This window comes from Carcharhinus amblyrhynchos, chromosome 1, assembly GCF_965287045.1.
Source record: "Carcharhinus amblyrhynchos chromosome 1, sCarAmb.v2.hapA, whole genome shotgun sequence".
Classification (NCBI taxonomy): domain Eukaryota; kingdom Metazoa; phylum Chordata; class Chondrichthyes; order Carcharhiniformes; family Carcharhinidae; genus Carcharhinus; species Carcharhinus amblyrhynchos.
Window position 1 is genome coordinate 23375966 of NC_137324.1, and position 21317 is coordinate 23397282.

Sequence of the window (21317 nt, forward strand, 5' to 3'; positions counted from 1 at the left end):
AGTCTGACAACACCAGGTTTTAGTCCAACCAATTTACTTGATAATAGACTCACAAGCTTTCGGGGTTATCCCCTTCGTCAGGTGAATGGAGAGTTCTGGCCTTAGACAGAGCATATAAAGCAGACAGTTTAGAGATTACTGATTAGAATGCGAATCCTTACACCTAACCTGCTGTTCAAGACCTGAAGTGGCTGACAATGTGAGTGGAAGGAGCACTGATCACAGGTTAAAGAGATGTGTATTGTCTCCAGACAGTACAGTAAGTGAGGTTTTGCAAACCCAGGCAAGTCACGGGGGTTACACATAGTGCGACATGAACCCAAGATCCCTGTTGAGACCCTCATGTGTGCGGAACTTGGCTATCAGTCTCTGTTCAGCGACTCTGCGCTGTCGTGTGTCGTGAAGGACGCCTTGACGCTACGACAACAGATGAATGAACATCGCTCGACAATCACCAGGCAAGACTGTTCCCTTCCTGTTGGCGAACACTTCAGTGGTCACGGGCATTCAGCCTCTGACCTTCGGGTAAGCATTCTCCAAGACGGCCTTCACGACACACAACAGTGCAGAGTCGCTGAACAGAGACTGATAGCCAAGTTCCGCACACATGAGGACGGTCTCAACAGGGATCTTGGGTTCATGTCGCACTATCTGTAACCCCCGTGATTTGCCTGGGTTTGCAAAACCTCACTTACTGTACTGTCTGGAGACAATACACATCTCTGTAACCTGTGATCAGTGCTCCTTCCACTCACATTGTCAGCCACTTCAGGTCTTGAACAGCAGGTTAGGTGTAAGGATTCGCATTCTAATCAGTAATCTCTAAACTGTCTGTGCTTTATATGCTCTGTCTGAGGCCAGAACTCTCCATTCACCTGACGAAGGGGCTAACCCCGAAAGCTTGTGAGTCTCTTATCAAATAAATCGGTTGGACTAAAACCTGGTGTTGTCAGACTTTTTACTGTGTTTACGCCAGTCCAATGCCAGCATATCCACATCATGACTGAAAAGGCAACATGGATACACTCGAGCAGGATTCAGTTCATTAGGCAGGGACAAGGCTAGAAAATGGAAATTTGTTTTCAATAGGATACACACGCCAATTACACCAAGGTCACTGCAAATGAAATTCTCAACTAACTCATAGGGCTACTCTCTTTACTGTGTCTGAGTCATCTGCTCCAACCTCAGTAGCAATGGCAAATTTTTAATCCAAGGTATTTCTCCAGACAGCCTGATCTCAGTAAATGATCTCTCTTTGGGAAAGGAGAGAGAAGAAATGGAAGAGATAGAGGCAGAATGCAACTAATTTTGTATAACCAAGAAAAAAAACATTGGGAGAAAATTCTAAAATTTGTTTAACTACAAGCAGAACGTTGAGTTGTACAAACCATCTTCATTTCTCAGATTTACAAAATTAAGACAAGATAAAGTACTGGCTTTATGTTGTGCTTTTTTCTATCCCATTCACTAGCAAACGTCAAGCTGTTTAATGCAAAGATTATCATCAGATCGCCTCACTGAGTAAATTGTTTCCTCTGAACAAATTTGCTGCTAATGTTGCAGCGAGGGTTTTTTTTTCAGGACGACCCAGCTTTTAACTATTGCTTCAGACTGAAGTCTTTGAGAAGGCTGGATTCATGAGCTTTTAATATCCCGACAGCATCCTTCACTGCATGGTAGATAATATTCTTCACCTGTACGCAAAATGAAAAACACAAATGTATCACATAATTCTTTAAAAAAAACTTACTTCTACCTATCACTCTTACTATTTAACAGGTCACGGGCATCGCTGTCACCACCAGCATTTGTTATCAATCATAAGAAATAGGAGCAGGAGTAGGCCATCTAGCCCTTCGAGCCTGCCCTGCCATTCAATAAGATCATGGCTGATCTGAAGTGGATCAGTTCCACTTTCCCGCCCTCTCCCCATAACCCTTAATTCCCTTGTCTGTCAAAAACCTATCTATCCGTGACTTAAATATATTTAGTGAGGTAGCCTCCACCACTTCAACGGGCAGAGAATTCCAGAGATTCACCACCCTTTGAGTGAAGAAGTTCCTCTTCAACTCCGATCTAAACTGTCCCCCGCCTTATCTTGAGGCTGTGCCCTCTAGTCCTGCTATCCTTTCTAAGTGGGAAGAATCTCTCTACCTCTACCCTATCCATCCCTTTCATTATCTTATACGTCTCTATAAGATCCCCCTCATCCTTCTAAATTCCAACGGGTACAGACCCAGCTTATTTAGTCTCTCTTCATAGTTCAACCCCCTCATCTCCGGTATCAGCCTAGTGAACCTCCTCTGCACTCCCTCCAAGGCCAAAATATCCTTGCGCAAGTGCGGCGACCAAAACTGCACTCAGTACTCCTGCTGCAGCCTCACCAGTGCCCTGTACAGTTGCAGCAAGACCTCCCTGCTTTTATATTCTATCCCCCTCGCTATAAAGGCCAGCATCCCATTTGCCTTCTTGATCACCTGCTGCACCTGCAAACTGGGTTTTTGCGACTCATGCACAAGGACCCCCAGGTCCCTCTGCACCGTAGCATGCTGCAGCTTTTCACCCTTTAAATAGTAATCCCTCCTACTATTATTTCTGCCAAAGTGGATAACCTCACACTTGCTAACATTATACTCCATCTGCCAGGTCCTTGCCCACTCGCTCAGCCTATCCAGATCCCTCTGCAGACTTTCCACACCCTCCACACAATTTGCTTTTCCACTCATCTTCGTGTCATCAGCAAATTTCATCACCCTACACTCAGCCCCCTCCTCCAGATCATCTATATAAATGGTAAATAGCTGAGGCCCCAGCACCGATCCCTGCGGCACTCCACTAGTCACCATTGATACCAACTCTCTGCTTCCTATTAGACAGCCAATCTTCTATCCATGCTAACACCTTACCCCCAACTCCATGCACCCTAACCTTCTGTAGCAATCCCTCATTAGCCTTCGAACTGAATGGCTTGCTCGGCCATTTCAAGAGCGATTTAGTGTCTGGGGTTACACACAGGCCAGACCAGTTAAGGATGGACAACTTCCTTGTCTTACAAGGACATTGAACGGGGGGGTGGTTTCCAATTTACACCAATCAGCAGTAGCAATCAGCGTCACGTTTACGCAGACGATCTTTCAATTCCAGATTTCATAAATTAAGTTCAAATTCCACCAGCTACTATGGTGAGATATGAACCCATGTCTCCAATGCATTAGCCTCGGCCAGTGACATTGCCACTGCACAACCAGCCCCTTTGATACAGTCACTAAATACTTTGCAACCCAAAGCCAGAAATTCTTAAACCCGAGTAATAGGAGTCACAGGTTAAGTCAAACCCTAAAATCTATTCAAATTGTTCAGGTGAGCTGTCTACAAGATCTGCTGCAGTCTATGTGGCATAGGTACACCCACAGTGCTCTTAGGGAGGGATTCCAAGATTTTGAGCCAACAACACAGTGAAGGAATGGTGATGTTTCCAAGTCAGGATGGTGTGTGACCAGCAGGTGATATAGTGTTCCTATACATCCACTGCCCTCATCCTCCCTGCCTGTAGGGAACATGGATTAAGAAGTTGTCATCGAAAGGAGCCTTGGTGAATTCCTGCAGTGCGTCTTGTAGACGGTACACACTGCGTCTGTGAATGGAAGGAGCCAATGTTGAAGATGGGAGGATGGGGGTAGCGATCAAGTGGGCTTTTTCTTGGGTCAAGCTTGTCAAGTGCAGTTGGAGCAGCACTCATCCAGGCAAGCAGAAAGTATTCCATCATACCCCTACTACAAGGCTCAAGTCAAGAGGACAGACTTTGTGGAGTCAAAAGGCGAGTTACTAGCCATAGAATCCCAGGCCTTTGTCTGCTCTTGTAACCACAGTATTTTATTTGGGTGGCCAGTTAATGATAACTCCCCAAGATGTTGGGGAGCAATGGTGATGCTAAGGGGAGATGGTTAGATTGTTGAAGATGATCAGTGCTGGCACTTGTGCAGCAAGTAATAGTCATGCCGCACATCAAGTGTCTCATCCACAAAAACAGCACTTTCAAAAATGGGACATGAACCCATAACCTTCCAATTCAGAGGAAAAAGAAAATCAAGCCACAGAATTCAGTCCTCCCCCCACCCCAGCAATATTTAGAAAAATATTCAAATGACAGGTAAACTACTAATGCCCTGTATTTAACTTGGAGTGTGCTTTTAACTTGTGTTCCAGAAGTGGAAAGATTTTGGGGTGAAATCCTACTAAAAAAAATGGCAGTGAAACATGTCAAGTTTCTCTCCAGATCTGAGGATCACTACAGTGCAGAAGGAGGCCATTCGCCCCAACGAGCCTGCACTGACCACGATCCCATTTAGACCCTATCCCTGTAACCCCACTTATTTACCCTACAAATCCCCTTGACGCTAAGGGGCAATTTAATGCGGCCAATCAACCTAACCTGCACATCTTTGGACTGTGGGAGGAAACTGGAGCACCCGGAGGAAACCCACGCAGACATGGGGAAAACATGCAAATTCCACACATAGTCACCTGAGGCCGGAACTGAACCCGGGTCCCTGGCACTGTGAGGCAGCAGTGCTCTGGGCGGGATCCCCGCGTCTGGGTGAACCTGTTGTAAACTCTCGGGTTCAATATATGGTGAGGGCTCTCTTTAATAATATAATATATGGATATACATTTAAATCAGGTTCACTGTGGGCAGGATCCTGATTATGTCACTGGCGAGGGGCAGCGAAAATCAAAGTGACTTCCAGGTTTCGCCGGGTCTAGAGCCCCGTCGTCATTCCCGTGGATGATGAGTGCAGGCTGGAGAACAACCCCCTTGTTTGTATAGCGCTTTTCACAACCACTGGATGTCAAAGATTTTTACAGTCGGGCCCTTTTCGAAGTGCAGTCACTGTAGGAATATAAGAAACTAACCTGTGCTCAGCAAATTCTCACACCTAGCAATGTGATAATGACCAATTAATCTGCTTTTCTTCAGGAGCTGTTTGTGGGATAAACATGGGACAGCGTGTCAGAGACAACTCCCCTGCCCTTCCTTGAGAGGAGTGCCAGGGGAACAGTCTACGTCCGCCTGAGCAGGTAGATGAGGCCAGGATACGAAAGACCGCACCTCTGACAGTGTAGCATGCTGCTCGGCCCTGCTCCAAGCGTCGGCCTCGGTTTTGTACTCAGCTCAGCCCTGGAGGAGGAGGACTTGAACGCACACCTTCGCGGTTCAGAGCTGAAGGTGCTACCCACCGAGCCAGGGCTGAGAAACTAATGCAAGCGCGGTTTCCAGCCAAGCACTGGCCTGCAAACAAATCACCTCATCATCCTCAGGAGCAAGGTACCTGTAGTTTATCCTCGTGGTTGGTATGCGTGTTTGACAGGTGTCGAAACTCCTGTGTAAGTCGGAAGCAGTGTTTGACGTGCTCAGTAGATACAAAATCCTCTGCCACTTTAATGCAACTGTACAAGTTGTGAACCTGTAGTAAGCAACAGAATATATATATTTAAATGTTAATTCCATCAAACAAGACTGAAATTACAGAGCTGGAAGTGTAGCAGGACAAGATTCCAGCTGTCAGTCTCTTCTCTCCTCCTGAGGTCAGGGGCTCCCACTGGGTACTCTCTCATGCGCAACATGACTTTTCAATTGAGGGCCAGTTGCGACTGTGTCTTGACTGAATTTAACACAGACAGGAGACTTCCACAAACTGCATGCAGCAGTTTATCTGGGTGGCTAGTCCCTAAACATAACACAACTTAATATTCAGTAATTTTAAAAAACTTTACAAAGAAAACAGAGATTAGGCATGAATAGAACCAAGCATCTATCGCCTAAAATTAAGTGGCGATGGGGAAGTAGTAGAAAATGATACGCTAGCAATTTTGAAAAATATTGAAATTTCACAGGAGATATGAAAAATGATTCCTGGTATTCCACAATATCTTAATTTTAAAATTAATTTATTCCTAAATTCAATGTGGAATACAAGAAAGTGCTTTATCTAGAAATGAAATAGCAAGACTATCTAAGATTGTATGTTTAAACACTGAGACAGAAGTTTTCAGAATCCACCTTGCCGCTGGAAGTGTGATTCTGCTCAGTCTAGATTCTTGTCCCAGGTACATGGTCATTTACATGATGGGAACTGTCTTACATTCCATTTACATCATTCTCTGGAATATTGTGGTTCTTGACAGAGGGTTCTCCTTAGCAAAACGGGTACCTCCTTCACCACCCACAGCAATCTAATTATCTGAGAGCACTGGACATTCGGCAGTATTAGGCACCCGTCTTTCCCCCATCCATCCTCCCTCGGGTTACACTAACTAGTGACATTACACATTTCCTGTACATAAAAATTTCCTGAAACACAACTCAGCTCAATAACCATTCTGTCAGTCCAACTGAGCAGAAAAATCCACTGTGCTGCTTTGGACACAGAGGTCATACTTTGGAAGAAAGGAGAAGCCAGTTAACACAGGGCATTCCTGCACAAGTCTTATTGCGCAGATACCCAGCAGCAATCTTTGGTTCATATCTAACAGGGGAGGCCAGGGAGGAGCGCGAGAGGAGAAAAGGGAAGAGAAGGGGAGGAGGAGGAAAAGAAAAGCAATAAAGAGAGAGAGAAACACACATTTTTAACTGCAGACGAAAGGTGGTAAATCTAGCACTAACCTGGTGTGGAGCTCCGGCTGGGATAAACACCACATCACCGAGGTACTGTACAATGGCCCAGCCCTGGACACCATATTCCTGATAAAGTCTCTTGCGTAGAGTCCTGTCCAGGTACCAACTTTGGTCATGAATGGGGTCGTGGTCTGGGGGGTTTTCTTGATCCTGTTCTTCTGACACCTGAAACATTGGACAGAGTTTTGTTTGCACCCAGCTGCAATCAGTCACAAATCCAGACAAGTCAACCGGTACAAAAAGAATCCTAACTGACCCATCACCAGATAGAGATCAGTGAAGAATAATCTGTTAGCCTTTTCAATATTTTAAAATTTAACCCAAGATATCTGGCTCATTATTAATGTAGCTGCCCTCCTCAGTAGTATAAGCAGCTTTACCCATACCCCAAGAATGATTTTAAGTGCATCAATAAAGAGTAATCGAGGGATTACAGCAAAGACCCAAAATATTGGAAGACCCAAACTGTGGTCTTTCCAAACCATGCTCACGAATGATCCAATCACAAACAAAACCCATTACAGAGCGGGGGTGACATGTGCTCTGTAATTAATCACCGAAAGAACCAGGTTTGAGGTCAATCGTTGAATGTTGGAGAGGTTCCAGGTGAACCACGGGAAAATATTGGTGAACGTACAGCCAGTTGCAGCAACATTTTCTAAAAATCTGGCAATTTAGTGCGACAACAATAATCTTTCCCTCAATGTCAGTAAAACAAAGAAGATAGTCATCCTCTTCAGGAAGAGTAGTGGAGAACATGCCCTTATCTACATCAACAAGGACAAAGTAGAAAAAGAAAAATTTACAAGTTACAAGTAAGGCTTACATTAAGACTGCAATGAAGTTACTGTGAAATTAAATGGTCAAGAGCTTCAGGTTTCTAGATGTCCAGATCACCAACCACCTGTCCTGGACCCTCCACACTGATGCTATAGATAAGAAAGCCCACCAATGCCTCTAGTTTCTCAGAAGGCTAAGGAAATTTGGCATGCCTGCTACAACTCTCATCAATTTTTATAGATGTAACAAGGAAATCATCCTTTCCAGATGCATCACAGCTTGGAATGAGGAGAGGCTGAATAAACTAGGCTTGTACTCGTTAGAGTTTAGAAGAATGAGGGGAGATCTCATTGAGACGTATAAGATGATGAATGGGATGGATAGGATAGAGGTGGAGAGACTCTTCCCGCTCAAAAAAGACAGTAGGACTAGGGGGCACAGCCTCAAGATAAAGGGGAGGCGGTTTAGAACGGAGTTGAGGAGGAACTTCTTCACTCAAAGGGTGGTGAATCTCTGGAATTCTCTGCCCGTTGAAGTGGTGGAGGCTGCCTCGCTAAATATTTTTAAGAAGCGGGTTGATGGGTTCTTGATAAGAGAGGGGATTAAGGGTTATGGGGAGAGGGCGAGAAAGTGGAACTGAGCCACGACAGATCAGCCATGATCTTATTGAATGGCGGGGCAGGCTCGAAGGGCTAGATGGCCTACTCCTGCTCCTATTTCTTATGTTCTTATGAATGGTTCCTGCTCTGACCAAGGCCGCAAGAATCTGAATGGTTCTGAATGTAGCCCAGTCCATCACACAAACCAGCCTCCCATCCACTGACAGTGTCTACACCTCCCACTGTCTCAGAAAATGCACCCTGGACATTCTCTCTTCCACCTTCTTCAGTCAAGAAAAAGATACAAAAGTCTGAGATCACGTACCAACTGACTCAAGGACAGCTTCTTCCCTGCTGCCATCAGATCTTTGAATGGACCTATCTTTTATTAAAACTGATCTTTCTCTATACCCTAGCTATGACTGCAACACTACTATGGGTCGATTCTCCCAAAAAATCCTAAGTGTCGAATTCATGCAAAAACTGAAGTGGGGAGCGATGACCCTGCTGGACTGAAACACTCATGGCAATGGCCTGGCGGCAAGTGGGGGGGGGGGGGGGGGAGGGGAGGGAGGGAGGGAGGGAGGGAGAGAGAGAGAGAGAGGCGGCGGTGGTGGTGGAGGTGGAGAAGGCAGCTAGCAGGCCCAAAGACTTCAGTCCTGGGCCTGCTAATGATATTGAAAGTGTAGGGAAGTGAGCTGTTGAATATGTTATGCAGCTCTGTGCTGAAATCTGGCACAGAGCTGATGAGGCCGGAAATCTGCCACTGGGAGACGTGCAGAGGCCATGGCACGCAGCAGGGAGCCCACGAAACAGCCCCCGCTGGAGTCTCCCGGCCCACAACGCTACAAAACCAGTGCAGCGCAATGGGAGAATCACCCCCTATATTCTCCTTTCCTTCTCCCCTATATGCAGTGCACAGGAAACAATACTTTTCACTGTATACCAATACAGGTGACGGCAATAAATCAAATGATGTCCCACTAAAGAAAGTTGTACAATGTTGGCAGCAATTAGGAGATGGCTTAGAGAGAAGGCTACAACATCTCTTGTGCTTTTGATATTCTGAGTGTACGAGGGAAGGTGGGGGGAGAAAGTTTTTTTTTTCAAACTCTTAATCATAAACAGATTCAGACACAGTATTAAGCATTTTTGATCTAAAAAAAAGGATAAAAGCTTGTTAATTCTCCAAACCCTTGTACCATTTAATGCAATCCTCAATAAAATAATGAAAGGCTCTGTAATGTTTGCCTTTATTCTAAGGGAGATAGAGTGTAAAAGTAAGTTAGTCTTGCTAAAGTTGTGAATGGCATTGGTGAGACACTGAGCTCTGCATAGTCTGAATTATGTTGGAAAACAAGGAAGACACAAAATTCCTCTTCTCTGCCAGAGACAGCGATCTCGGAGTGATTACATGTGTTTTCTGCCAAACCCCAATCTTCTCCCCATTTTACCTTCCTCAGTAGATCTCGGATCTTCTCCGCATCCTTGGCAGAGTAAATGTGCCACAAGGCACCAGGCCTTTCACCGGATTCTGTGAACCGTTTTATTGTTAACTCATCGGCATCACCATCCTCCATGGTCTTCAGAATCTCTGTCAAAATAAAAGGAATCGTTAGCCAAAATGTTCCCAAAACTGAAAATTCTGTAAAAACTCAGCCAGTCTGGCACCTGCAGGGAAAGAAACAGCATATTCTGTTTTCTCTTTTGTTCTAATTAAAATTAAATTAATGCTCAATTAAGTTTGCCTGGGGACAGGGGATTGGGTTGTGTGATTACCCTGTGCCCAGTTGAGTTGAGACAGACAAGACATAAACTTCATACTCCCTGCTCCTATCAATGATGATAGTACGTAGTCTAGGGACAACATGCCTGACTCAGCACAGGCATAAAGTCTGTCTGTAATTAGTGTCTGGGAAGGTCTCATATCACACCCTCCCACCCCCACTTCCAGATTAATGGGGCATTGTCACACCAGATCCCAAAGTCGCAGCCGCAATTGCCAATCCCGGTCTCCTTTGTATTTCAAGAATTCAAATCAGTCCCTCAATCCAATGAGGCCCAAGTCCAGATCCCCAATTTAAAGCTGCCCTTCAAGATCAAAGTAACAATCGAGGTCTTTTCCCATTAAATGGGATGAGTTGTTCCCCTTCAGAAAGTTCTCAGAAGAGCCCAAATCCTTGAGAAGATGATTAAAATGGAAAGACCTGGGACTAGCAGAGAGTAACAGGGCCTTCGTCACCTGACCTTTTAATTAGCCGAAATGTTTCTGTACCTTTTTACATGCACGCTTGCATTCCACAGGGAAGTGTTACAACTTAGCACGAGTAAATGTTATTAATTGAATGTTATGAAACAAACTGTACAGTTTGTTCCATGGAGTTTCCTCATTAACTGACAGGGTTCAGTAAAAATACTTACATTTCTTTGTATATTTTACACGTCCAAAAGTACAGACATTCCACTTCACTAAGTTATCCGGCACACTCTGCAACTAACGTCAGGAAGATTATACAATGACAAATTTTGAAAGCTTCCAAACCGGCTAGTTTGTCTCTACAGGTTTTCCTCCCAGTTCTCAATAATTATAAAAAAAGACTTAACTCACAAAAGGTATAAACAGACTCAAAACAACTGAACACAAACAAATTCATAAAATGTTCAAAACCATGTATAGTTTGGCTGTATTCGAGATGGTAGATCAGTAAAAACGGGTGTGCCATGGAACTGTTTGTCTCATGGAAGTGTGCCATGTTGCTGAAAAGGTTGGGAGCCACTGCTATAAAACTATCACTTTGAGGTAGTAGAGAGGCATAGCTGCATTGTTGGAGGTCCCAGCTTTTCAACAAGGCTTCAACCAGAGCCCGTCTGACCCCCTCACCACAGCTTTAAAAACACTACTGAAAACAAAACCAGACACTCTTGTGAACCTCCTCTGGACTCTCTCCAAGGCCAGCACGTCCTCCCTTAGATACTGGGCCCAAACTTGCTCACAACATTCCAAATGTGGTCTGACCACATTTAAATTTCAGCACAGTACAGAGATACGAAATGTGATATGTCTGCAGTACAGCGTAACCAGTTCTTTGACAACCAGATCTAGTACCAAGAAAGCTCTGACCAACATGTATGCCTCAACCACCACTGCCATTGACAAACAAACAGTCTGGGATGACATTCCCCTTCATTAAAATAATGCCAAATGGGCTCTTTAACGTCCATGCAGGAAAAGTAGACAACCCCTCAATTTAAGGTTCCATCTGAACGACAGCAGCTCAGAGCGCAGCACTCCCTCAGCACTGCACCGGAGCGTCAGCCTAGCTCGAGAATCTGGAGAGGGGACTTGAACCCACAACCTGCGACTCAGAGTTACCGCTGGACCACAGGCGGCGGCGGCTGGACAGCCAATACCGGCGGACACGCAATCCCATGAAAACAACATAAAGAATTGCTCTTCAACAATTCATTGCAAAGTAACTGGTTTGGAGGGTCAGTCATCAAACACTCACCCTCCTCATGGTTAGGCTGGCCGCTGGGGATTCCTACGTACACCATGACGTTAGCAGCATCTGACACATCTAAGTGAAGGTTTGTTGTTCCAACCTTTCTGTCCTCTGCCGATAATAATCCTAAAAGAACAAAGTTGACAATTTAGCAACGAGAATCACCACTTCTACAAACCTGAGCAGGCCACAGGGAAAGGAAAAACACAGCTTACTCACCATAAGCATTGTACATCTTTGGACCCAAATCGGGTCTGACAAAAAAGTCTGGCAGCCTGGAGGCCAAGTTCAGTTTACCGTCTCTTTTGGTGTATTCGGGCAAGGGAAGGTGATTCATCAGGTCATCAAATCTGTAAGGAAAATGTGCAGAACCATAGGAAACCACTTGATAATTTGGACGTATAATGTTGTTGCTTTACTGACGCTCCTAGGGTTCCCAACTTAACACTGCAGGAATATCTTCACCAAATAACTGCAACATCTCAAGCAGACAGCAGTCCCAATACCAAAGTGCAATGAGAGATGGGTAATAAAATGCCACCTTTGTTAGCATGGCCTACATCCCCAGAAAGAACTAGAAAAGTCAACAAGAGATAAAATATAGGAGCAGAATTAGGCCATTCGGTCTATCAAGTCCACTTCACCATTCAATCATGGCTGATATGTTTCTCAACCCCATTCTCCTGCCTTTTCCCCATTATCTTTGATCCCCTCACCAATCAAGAACCTATCTCTGTCTTAAATACACACAATGACTTGGCCTCCACAGCCTTCTATGGTAATGAATTCCACAGATTCAGCACGTTCTGGGTGAAGAAATTCACCCTCGTCCCAGTTCTAAAAGATTGTCTCTTTACCCTGAGGCTGTGCCCTCAGATCCTAGTTTCTCCTACTAATGGAAACATCTTCCCTCCATACTCTCTATCCAGGCCTTTCAGTATCCTCTAAGCTTCATCGAGATTCTCTCCTTGTCCTTCTAAACTCCCATCGAGTACAGACCCAGGGTCCTCAGTCACTCTCTGTCAAGCTCTTCATTCCAGGGATCGTTCTTGTGAACCTCCTCTGGACTCTCTCCAAGGCCAGCACTTCCTTCCTTAGACACTGGGCCCAAACTTGCTCACAACATTCCAAATGTGGTCTGACCACATTTAAATTTCAGCACAGTAGAGAGATACGAAGCGTGATATGTCTGCAGTACAGCGTAGCCAGTTCTTTGACAAGCAGCTCTAGTACCTGGAAAGCATCATGTCTCGGAAATCCTCCCCTGGAGGCCAGTCCTTCAGTTTCAGAGCCATTGGCTCCCTCTCTTTTGTGGCAAGGCGACCTTAAGGAGGAAAAAAAAAATTAGTGTTAAACCTCAAAACAAACCATTTTCACTTGGGAAAATTTCTCCTTGTGCAGGATATTGCATAACGGATCATTTGCTTTGGTATTGCACTACTTCTCAATGGGGAGCAAGTTAGCACATATCAGATGCCGTAACAAATAAGCAGGAACATTTATATCAACATCTTCAATGTGAAGAATCATTTTAAAGATTCCTGCCAAGCCAGTAATACTAACACAGCCCTGTTCCATTGACAGGTTATACCAATCCTATTAACCCATTTTTTTTTGATAACGATAATCTGCAGTTTATTGTGTTTCGTGACCCCTACCCCCCCACAATTTACCTGACGTACAGTATTTGTGCACAGATGGACGCAAAGATAATGGCCAGGATTTTCCAGTCATGACCACCTCAAGAACGGAAATTCCCACCCTAAGTCAACGGACCTTTTAAGAATTTAAGATTTAAGACACTTTAAGAATTAATGATTTCACAACGTGCGCAGCATTTGTCAAAGGCCATCAGCACCTCATCCTATTTCGTAGGATCACAGAATCCCTACATTACAGAAGGAGGCCACTCAGCCCTTCAAATCCATACCAACCACAACCCCACCCAGGCCCCATCCCGTCACCTCACACCATTTACCCTACAAATCCGCCTGACACTAGGGACAATTTAGTATGGCCAAACAACCTAACCCGTACATCTTTGGACTGTGGGAGGAAACCGATGCAGACGCGAGGAGAACGTGCAAACTCCACACAGGCAGTGACCTGAGGCCGGGATTGAACCCGGGTCCCTGGCGCTGTGAGGCAGCAATGCTAACCACTGTGCCACCATGCCGCCCAGTCTTTGTCAGGTACCTTCCACTGATTACCCCCATCGCACAACCATTTTTCTGAAATCTGCTATTTTGAAAAGGAGGAACACATCCTTCTGTTCAGGTGCAAGAGTGGTATACATCGGAGTGATCGTCATGGCTCTAATAAGACAGGGACCATCCGTGATGACATACATCAGGTTCAGAGCAGGGGGCTCAGTACTTTGTGGACAAGGCTACGCCACACGTACATTTCCAGTACTGACCAACAGGAGGAGTAGTAGTTTTGGTGCGAGTTTGCTTTTGCCTCTAGATGATTGTCACTTTACCATAATAAGCTTTACATCACTTTGAACAGTGGTGTTAACTGTGGTTAGGTGGTAGCAGTCTTCCCTCTACATTAGAAGTCCAAAATGCAGAGATGTAAACTCATTGGGCTCGACCCTACCAGCCATTCATGCCACACTCCCGCTGGAATGAGAATTTGGCGCCGGGTCGAATCTCTGTTTACTACAGCAGGATGGGAAAATCCTACCAGCATGAACAGCCGTAACATTCCGGACACAATAAATGGATAGTCTTATACTGTACTGAATGCGTACAGTAAGAAGTTTCACAACACCAGGTTACAGTCCAACCGGTTTATTTAATAGTAAACCCACAATCTTTCGGAAACGCTGTTCCTTCCTCAGGTGTGTGGAAAGTTCTCACACACACCCGACGAAGGAACAGCGTTTCTGAAGGCTTGAGGGTTTACTATTAAATAAACTTGTTGGACTTTAACCTGGTATTGTGAGACTTCTTACTGGTGTTTACCCCAGTCCAACGCCGGCATTTCCACACCACGACTACCATCGGTACTGAGTGAGTGCCACACTATCATCATTCAAATGGAATCTCATCTGTCCTCTCAGGGGCCACATTCCTCCCCTCAAAGTCAACAAAGAGCAGATAATCAGGTCACAATATTGCTGTGCTTTTCCCACAAGTGACTATCCTTCAAAAATACAATCCTTCATTGGCTGTAAAGCACTGTAGCATATTCCCGGACCCTGACAGACAGGTGCCAATCAAAAGTCCTTTGCCAACACGACTTACGCGAAAGGTCTTCAAATCCATCCCAGAAATCTCGGATTTTTGCACCAGCGATGATGGTGTTAGTCCTGCAGTCAACCAGGTCAGCATCCTGCTCTCCAAACTCTTCCCCAAATGCTTCTGGCTTCCAGAGTTCTTCACGCAGTTTTGTGTGGACACCAGATACAATTACTGGCTACATAGAAAAAAGAAAGAGTCCAAACCATAGTCAAAAAGAAATCCAAGCGTGCAGTGAAGAATAAGTGCAGCTGAAGGCAAATTTACGGTTACAGCATCAAGTTCAATTTACATTACACCTTGAACTATTTAACTACAAAAGGGTCGTGAATATAGCCCAGACCGTTACACAAACCAGCCTCCCAACCATCGACTCTGCCTACATTTCCTGCTGCCTTGGAAAAGTAGCCAGCATAATCCCATGCACCCCACACCATACTCTCTTCCACCTTCTTTCGTCAGGAAAAAGATACAAAAGTCTGAGGTCATGTACCAACCAACTCAAGAGCAGTTTCTTCCCTACTGTCTTCAGACTTTTGAATAGATCTACCTCGTATTAAGTTGATCTTTCTCTACACCCTAGCTATGACTGTAACACTACACTCTGCACTCTCTCATTTCCTTCTCTATGAATGTTATGCGTTATCTGTATAATGCATTATAACACGCAAGAAATACTTCTCACTGTATACTAATACATGTGACAATAATAAATCAAATCAAAACTGTCACAAGGCATTTCACAGGAACACTGTCAGAAATAACTGTGACACTGAGTCACATAATGAAATATTAGAACAAGTGACTAAAAAGGTCGGTCACACATGTTGTAAAAAGGAAGCAAGAGAGGTGGAGAGGTTTATCTGATTTCAAGATACTTGTAACTGGCTCAGAACTGTGGTAGATATGAGGTAATCCATTTTGGACCAAACAAGGATCGATCAGAGTGTAATTAACTTGTCAAAAACTAGAAAGGGCAAGTTCGAGAGTCAATGCACAGAGGTCACTAAAATGTACTTAAACACACAAAAAATGTAAGTAATAGAATGTTTGCTTTTATAATACCTAGACAGTTGGAAAATAGGGAAGGAAGTTTTTTATAGCTTGACAAAGCCCAGGTAAGACCACACCTGTCACCCTGTGCACAGTTCTGAGCACCACACCTGGGAAAGGATGACAGCCTGAAGGGTGGCCCAAATTGGAACAAAATAATGTTGGCAACAGGAAGTAATAATGGGACCAGAGGCAGGAGAAACAAAGAAAAACACCCAATAAGGGTGAATATGTAATGGTGTCAAAAGAGACAAAGTTAAAGGTGCTCTATCTGAACACGTGTTGTATTCATAACAAGGTAGATGATCTACAGATACAAATAGAGGTAAATGGATATAATTGCCATGATGGAAACATGGCTGTATGGTAACAGAGTGGGAAATTAATATTCAAGGATATATGATGGTTAGGGAGGAAAGGAAGTGAAGTTGTCTTGATAGTAAGGGATGAGATCAAGACAGTAGTAAGGGAGAATCTCCGATTGGAAGAACAGTGTGTGGATGGAGCCAAGAAACAGCAGAAGGGCAGTGGACATTGGTTGGAGATGCTTACAGGCCAGATAATAGTAATGTGGGGCATAGTATTAAATCAGGTGGTGAGAGAAGCATGTGGCATGGACAATACTGTGATCATGGTTGACATCAGCCTGCACATAGCCTGGTTAAACTCCTAATGCTCAGGAAGGTGAGTTTCTGGAATGTGAGAGGGATGGGTTTCTAGAGCAGTATTTGAGGAGCCGGCTAGAGAACAGATTGTTCTCCATCTCGTATTATGTAATGAAAAAGGGCTAATTAATAATCTAGTTGTAAAAGAATCTTTAGGGATGAGTGACCACAATATAATAAAACTTTATAGTATGTTGGAAAGTGAAGACGTGAAGATTGGGAGGATTTTAAGATTTCAGCAAAGGAAGGCCAAGAAACTGGTAAAGAAAAGGGAGAACAGAATATGAATGCAATCTAGAAAACACAAACACTTCTATCTATGTATGTACGCAAAAAGCAAGTGTTTGGTTCAGACAAATGTCGATCCATTGCAGGCAGACAGGAGAATTCATAATGGGGAATAGGGAAATGGCAGAGAAGCTAAAAATCATAGAATCCCTACTGTACATAAGGCAGCCATTTATCCCATCTAGTCTGCACCAACCACAATCCCACCCAGACTCTATCCCTATAACACCATGCATTTACTCTAGCTAGTCCCCCTGACACTAAGGGGCAATTTAGCATGGCCAATCCACCTAACCTGCACATCTTTGGACTATGGGAGGAAATCAGAGCACCCGGAGGAAACCCACGCAGACATGGGGAGAACTTACAAACTCCACACAGACAGACAGTGGACCAAGCCAGGAATCAAGTCTGAGTCCCTGGCACTGTGAGGCAGCAATGCTAACCACTGTGCCACCGTACCACACCAAAAATGATTACTTTCACTAAGGAATATACAGGAAATCTCCCAGATGTAGAGATCCAAGGGAAGGAGAGCGAGGAGTTGAAGGAAATTCTACCAAGCAGAAAACAGAGTAGGAATAAATGCGTCATTCTCACATTAGCAGCTGTGGTTAATGGGGTACCACAAGGATCAGTACTTAGCCCCAGCAGTTCACAATATGTATTAATGATTTAGATGTGGGACCAAATATAACAGTCAGAGTTCTCTGGCCATTCACACTCCACTGCTGCTGCTGGCAAGAATGGAGAATTTGGCACTCAGCCAAATCTCTATTCACTGCAGCGGGACCGGAAAATCCCAGCTGTGAGCAAGGTTGGAGAATTCGGCCAAATATTTCAATGTTTGTAGATGATACAAAGCTAGGTGGAAACGTGTGTTGTGAGGAGGATACAAAACGGCTGCAGGAGGTTTGGACAGACTCTGCGTCAGCAAGAACATGGCAGATGCAATATAATGTGGAAAGACTAAGGTTATGCACTTTGGTGGAAGGAACAGGTATACAGAATATTTTGTAAATAGTAAGAAATTAGTAAACGTAACTGTACAAAGGGACCTAGGTATCCTTGTCCATAAGTCACCTAACATGCAGGTGGACTACTGACCAGAGGAAATAGGGCAGATGCTGCAATCTGAAGGAGAGACTGAGTGATAATCAAGTGGATTGGCACACAATGGAGTAAAGTAACAATACAAGAAGTGGGCAAAGACTCTGCAGCTGGGCCACTGGTCGGGCACACAATATAAACTAGCAGGGAGTTAGCAGGACAAGGTTAGAGGAAAAAGCATAAGGAGGAAAGGGTTGCAACTCTAGCCAAAGGGACAGGCTAATACATTTGCTCATTGCCTTGTACGCTTAGTGAAGCGGTTGCTTTTTTTGCTGACGTTAATCTACGGAAGGTCAATTTCAAATTGCACCTCCCACAGATGCTTGCAGACCTCCCGCCGCCCTCCCCAGCACTGTTAAAACTTTTCAGGCTCCATGCTTACATGCCCTTGCTTCCAGCACTCTCTGAAAATATTCCAATTGTTCTTGTTGCTTGGATCTTGCAAGCACAGCAAACGTCCGCCACAGTACCAGGAATGAGGGGTATCGGAGCCAAAGATCAGCACTTTCCCGGGCGCGGCCTTGGGGGGCTCGCGGGCGTCACACGTTTTGCTCGGTCCCTTTGATCCGTCGCCGGGGGGTTTACTTTGCACCAGCGAGGCAAAGATGTCATCAAGGAGGTTGGAGGTGCTACTGGATCCTGTATCAGACTAATACAGAAACATAGGAAAAAATAATAATTAATGCCCGAACACGCTTATCCAGATATTTTACAGGAAGAAAGTTAGGTCTCACCAGTAGATATATAACAAAAAGTTAACAGCAAAATGCTGTGGATGCTGGAATCTGAAACAAAAGTAAAAAAAAGCTGGAAAATCTCAGCAGGTCTGACAGCATAGAACATAGAACAGCACAGCTCAGTACAAGCCTTTCAGCCCTTGATGTTGTGCCGAGCTATGTCTAAACCCAAGATCAAGCTATCCCACTCCCTATAATTCTGGAGTGCTCCATGTGCCTATCCAATAACCGCTTGAAAGTTCCTAAAGTGTCCGGCTCCACTATCACAGCAGGCTGTGCATTCCATACCCCAACCACTCTGAGTGAAGAATCTACCTCGGACATAAGAACATAAGAAATAGGAGCAGGAGTAGGCCATCTGGCCCTTCGAGCCTGCCCCGCCATTCAATAAGATCATGGCTGATCTGTCGTGGCTCAGTTCCACTTTCCCGCCCTCTCCCCATAATCCTTAATCCCCTCTTTTATCAAAAACCCATCAACCCGCTTCTTAAAAATATTTAGCGAGGCAGCCTCCACCACTTCAACAGGCAGAGAATTCCAGAGATTCACCACCCTTTGAGTGAAGAAGTTCTTCCTCAACTCCGTTCTAAACCGCCCCCCCCCTTTATCTTGAGGCTGTGCCCCCTAGTCCTACTGTCCTTTCTGAGAGGGATGAGTCTCTCCACCTCTATCCTATCCATCCCATTCATCATCTTATATGTCTCAATGAGATCTCCCCTCATTCTTCTAAACTCTAATGAGTACAAGCCTAGTTTATTCAGCCTCTCCTCATAGCTCAACCCCCTCAACTCCGGCATCAGCCTAGTAAACCTCCTCTGCACTCCCTCCAAGGCCAAAATATCCTTGCGTAAGCACGGCGCCCAAAACTGCACACAGTACTCCAGCTGCGGCCTCACCAATGCCCTACACAGCCGCAGCAAGACCTCCCTACTTTTATATTCAATCCCCCTCGCTATGAAGGCCAGCATCCCATTCGCCTTCCTGACCACATGCTGCACCTGCAAGCTGGGTTTTTGCGACTCATGCACAAGGACCCCGAGGTCCCTCTGCACCGTCGCCTGCTGCAGTTTTTCTCCACGTAAGTAATAATCCTTCCTACCATTATTCCTACCAAAGTGTACCACCTCGCACTTGCCAACATTAAATTCCATTTGCCAGTTCCTGGCCCATTCGCCCAGCCTATCTAGATCCTTCTGCAGACTCTCCACACCCTCCGCACAATTTGCCTTTCCACCAATCTTGGTGTCATCAGCAAATTTCGACACCATACACTCGGTTCCCTCCTCCAGATCATCTATATACATGGTAAATAGCTGAGGCCCCAGCACCGACCCCTGAGGCACTCCACTAGTCACCAACCGCCAATCCGAATAGCACCCATTGACCCCCACTCTCTGCCTCCTATTTGACAGCCAGTCCTCTATCCACGCTAACACCCTACCCCCAACTCCATGCCCCCTGACCTTCTGCAATAACCTCTTGTGAGGTACCTTGTCAAACGCCTTCTGAAAATCAAGAAAGACCACATCCACCGGCTCTCCTCTATCCACCGCCCTAGACACATCCTCATAGAACTCCAGTAAATTTGTCAGACACGACTTCCCTTTAACAAAACCATGCTGTGTCTGCTCTATCAAGCAGTTCCCCTCAAGATGCCTCGCTATTTCCTCCTTGATGACGGATTCTAACATTTTACCTACAACAGACGTTAAACTAACAGGCCTATAATTCCCCGCCTTTTGCCTGGCACCCTTCTTAAACAACGGCGTAACATTAGCCGTTTTCCAATCTTCCGGCACTTCCCCGGAATCCAGCGACGTCTGGAAAATAACCACCAAGGCATCCACTATCACCTCCGCCATTTCTTTCAGGACCCTCGGATGCATTCCATCCGGTCCTGGGGACTTGTCCACAATCAGCCCCTCCAGTCTGTCGAGCACCACCTCTCTAGTAACAGTAATGTCATCGAGACCCTCCAGTCCTACCACCTTTCCATCTCTAACATCCGGCAAATTATTCACGTCCTCCTCTGTGAAGACCGAAACAAAAAAGTTATTCAAGACCTCAGCCATATCCCCATCCCCTACCATTAAGTCCCCCTTTTTATCCTCTAAGGGACCAACGTTCACCCTAGCCAGCCTCTTCCTTTTTATATATTTATAAAAACTCTTGCTATCCTTTTTTATATTAAGCGCTAGCCCAGCTTCATAGTTTCTCCTACCCTTCTTTATCAACTTCTTTGTCAATCTTTGTTGACATTTAAACCTCTCCCAATCCTCTTCTCGCCCACTACTCTTAGCTACTCTAAACGCCTCCGCTTTTAATTTAACACTTTCACATCTGTGGGGAGAGAATAGAACCAAATGTTTTGAGTCTACGTGACCCTTCAGAGCTCATACAATGCTGCCCACACTTAAATCCTCTTGTTGCAGTTGGTATTAAAAGGATGGCTGGGGTGAAGGAACTGTATCCTGTTGGCACAGCAGTCTCCCATTAACGTTTAATGTGTTTGTTGTGGGGACTTGGCAAGGCCGTACGAACCGCTGTCTTGAGAATGTGAGGGCAAGGCACTTGCTCAACTCAGTGCCTTGCCCAATCACTTGGGAGGGCATTACAATGTGGGATTTGGAGTCACGGAGTATGTGGAGGTGGCTGGTT

General features: G+C 45.1%; 1 protein-coding gene across 1 annotated transcript in view; it reads right to left on the reverse strand.

Moving 5' to 3' along the window:
* Nucleotides 1-941: 941 nt before the first annotated feature.
* Nucleotides 942-21317, reverse strand: part of LOC145349289 (lysine-specific demethylase 3A-like) — a 69435-nt gene continuing 49059 nt past the window's right edge. The window contains exons 17-25 of the mRNA XM_080197826.1: nucleotides 18305-18571; nucleotides 14813-14984; nucleotides 12795-12885; nucleotides 11781-11911; nucleotides 11568-11687; nucleotides 9513-9652; nucleotides 6668-6844; nucleotides 5334-5468; nucleotides 942-1697 (exon numbers count right to left, since the gene is read on the reverse strand). Coding sequence (XP_080053952.1) covers nucleotides 1602-1697; nucleotides 5334-5468; nucleotides 6668-6844; nucleotides 9513-9652; nucleotides 11568-11687; nucleotides 11781-11911; nucleotides 12795-12885; nucleotides 14813-14984; nucleotides 18305-18571 — 1329 coding nt within the window. The 3' untranslated portion in view covers nucleotides 942-1601. The remainder of the gene's footprint in view (nucleotides 1698-5333; nucleotides 5469-6667; nucleotides 6845-9512; nucleotides 9653-11567; nucleotides 11688-11780; nucleotides 11912-12794; nucleotides 12886-14812; nucleotides 14985-18304; nucleotides 18572-21317) is intronic.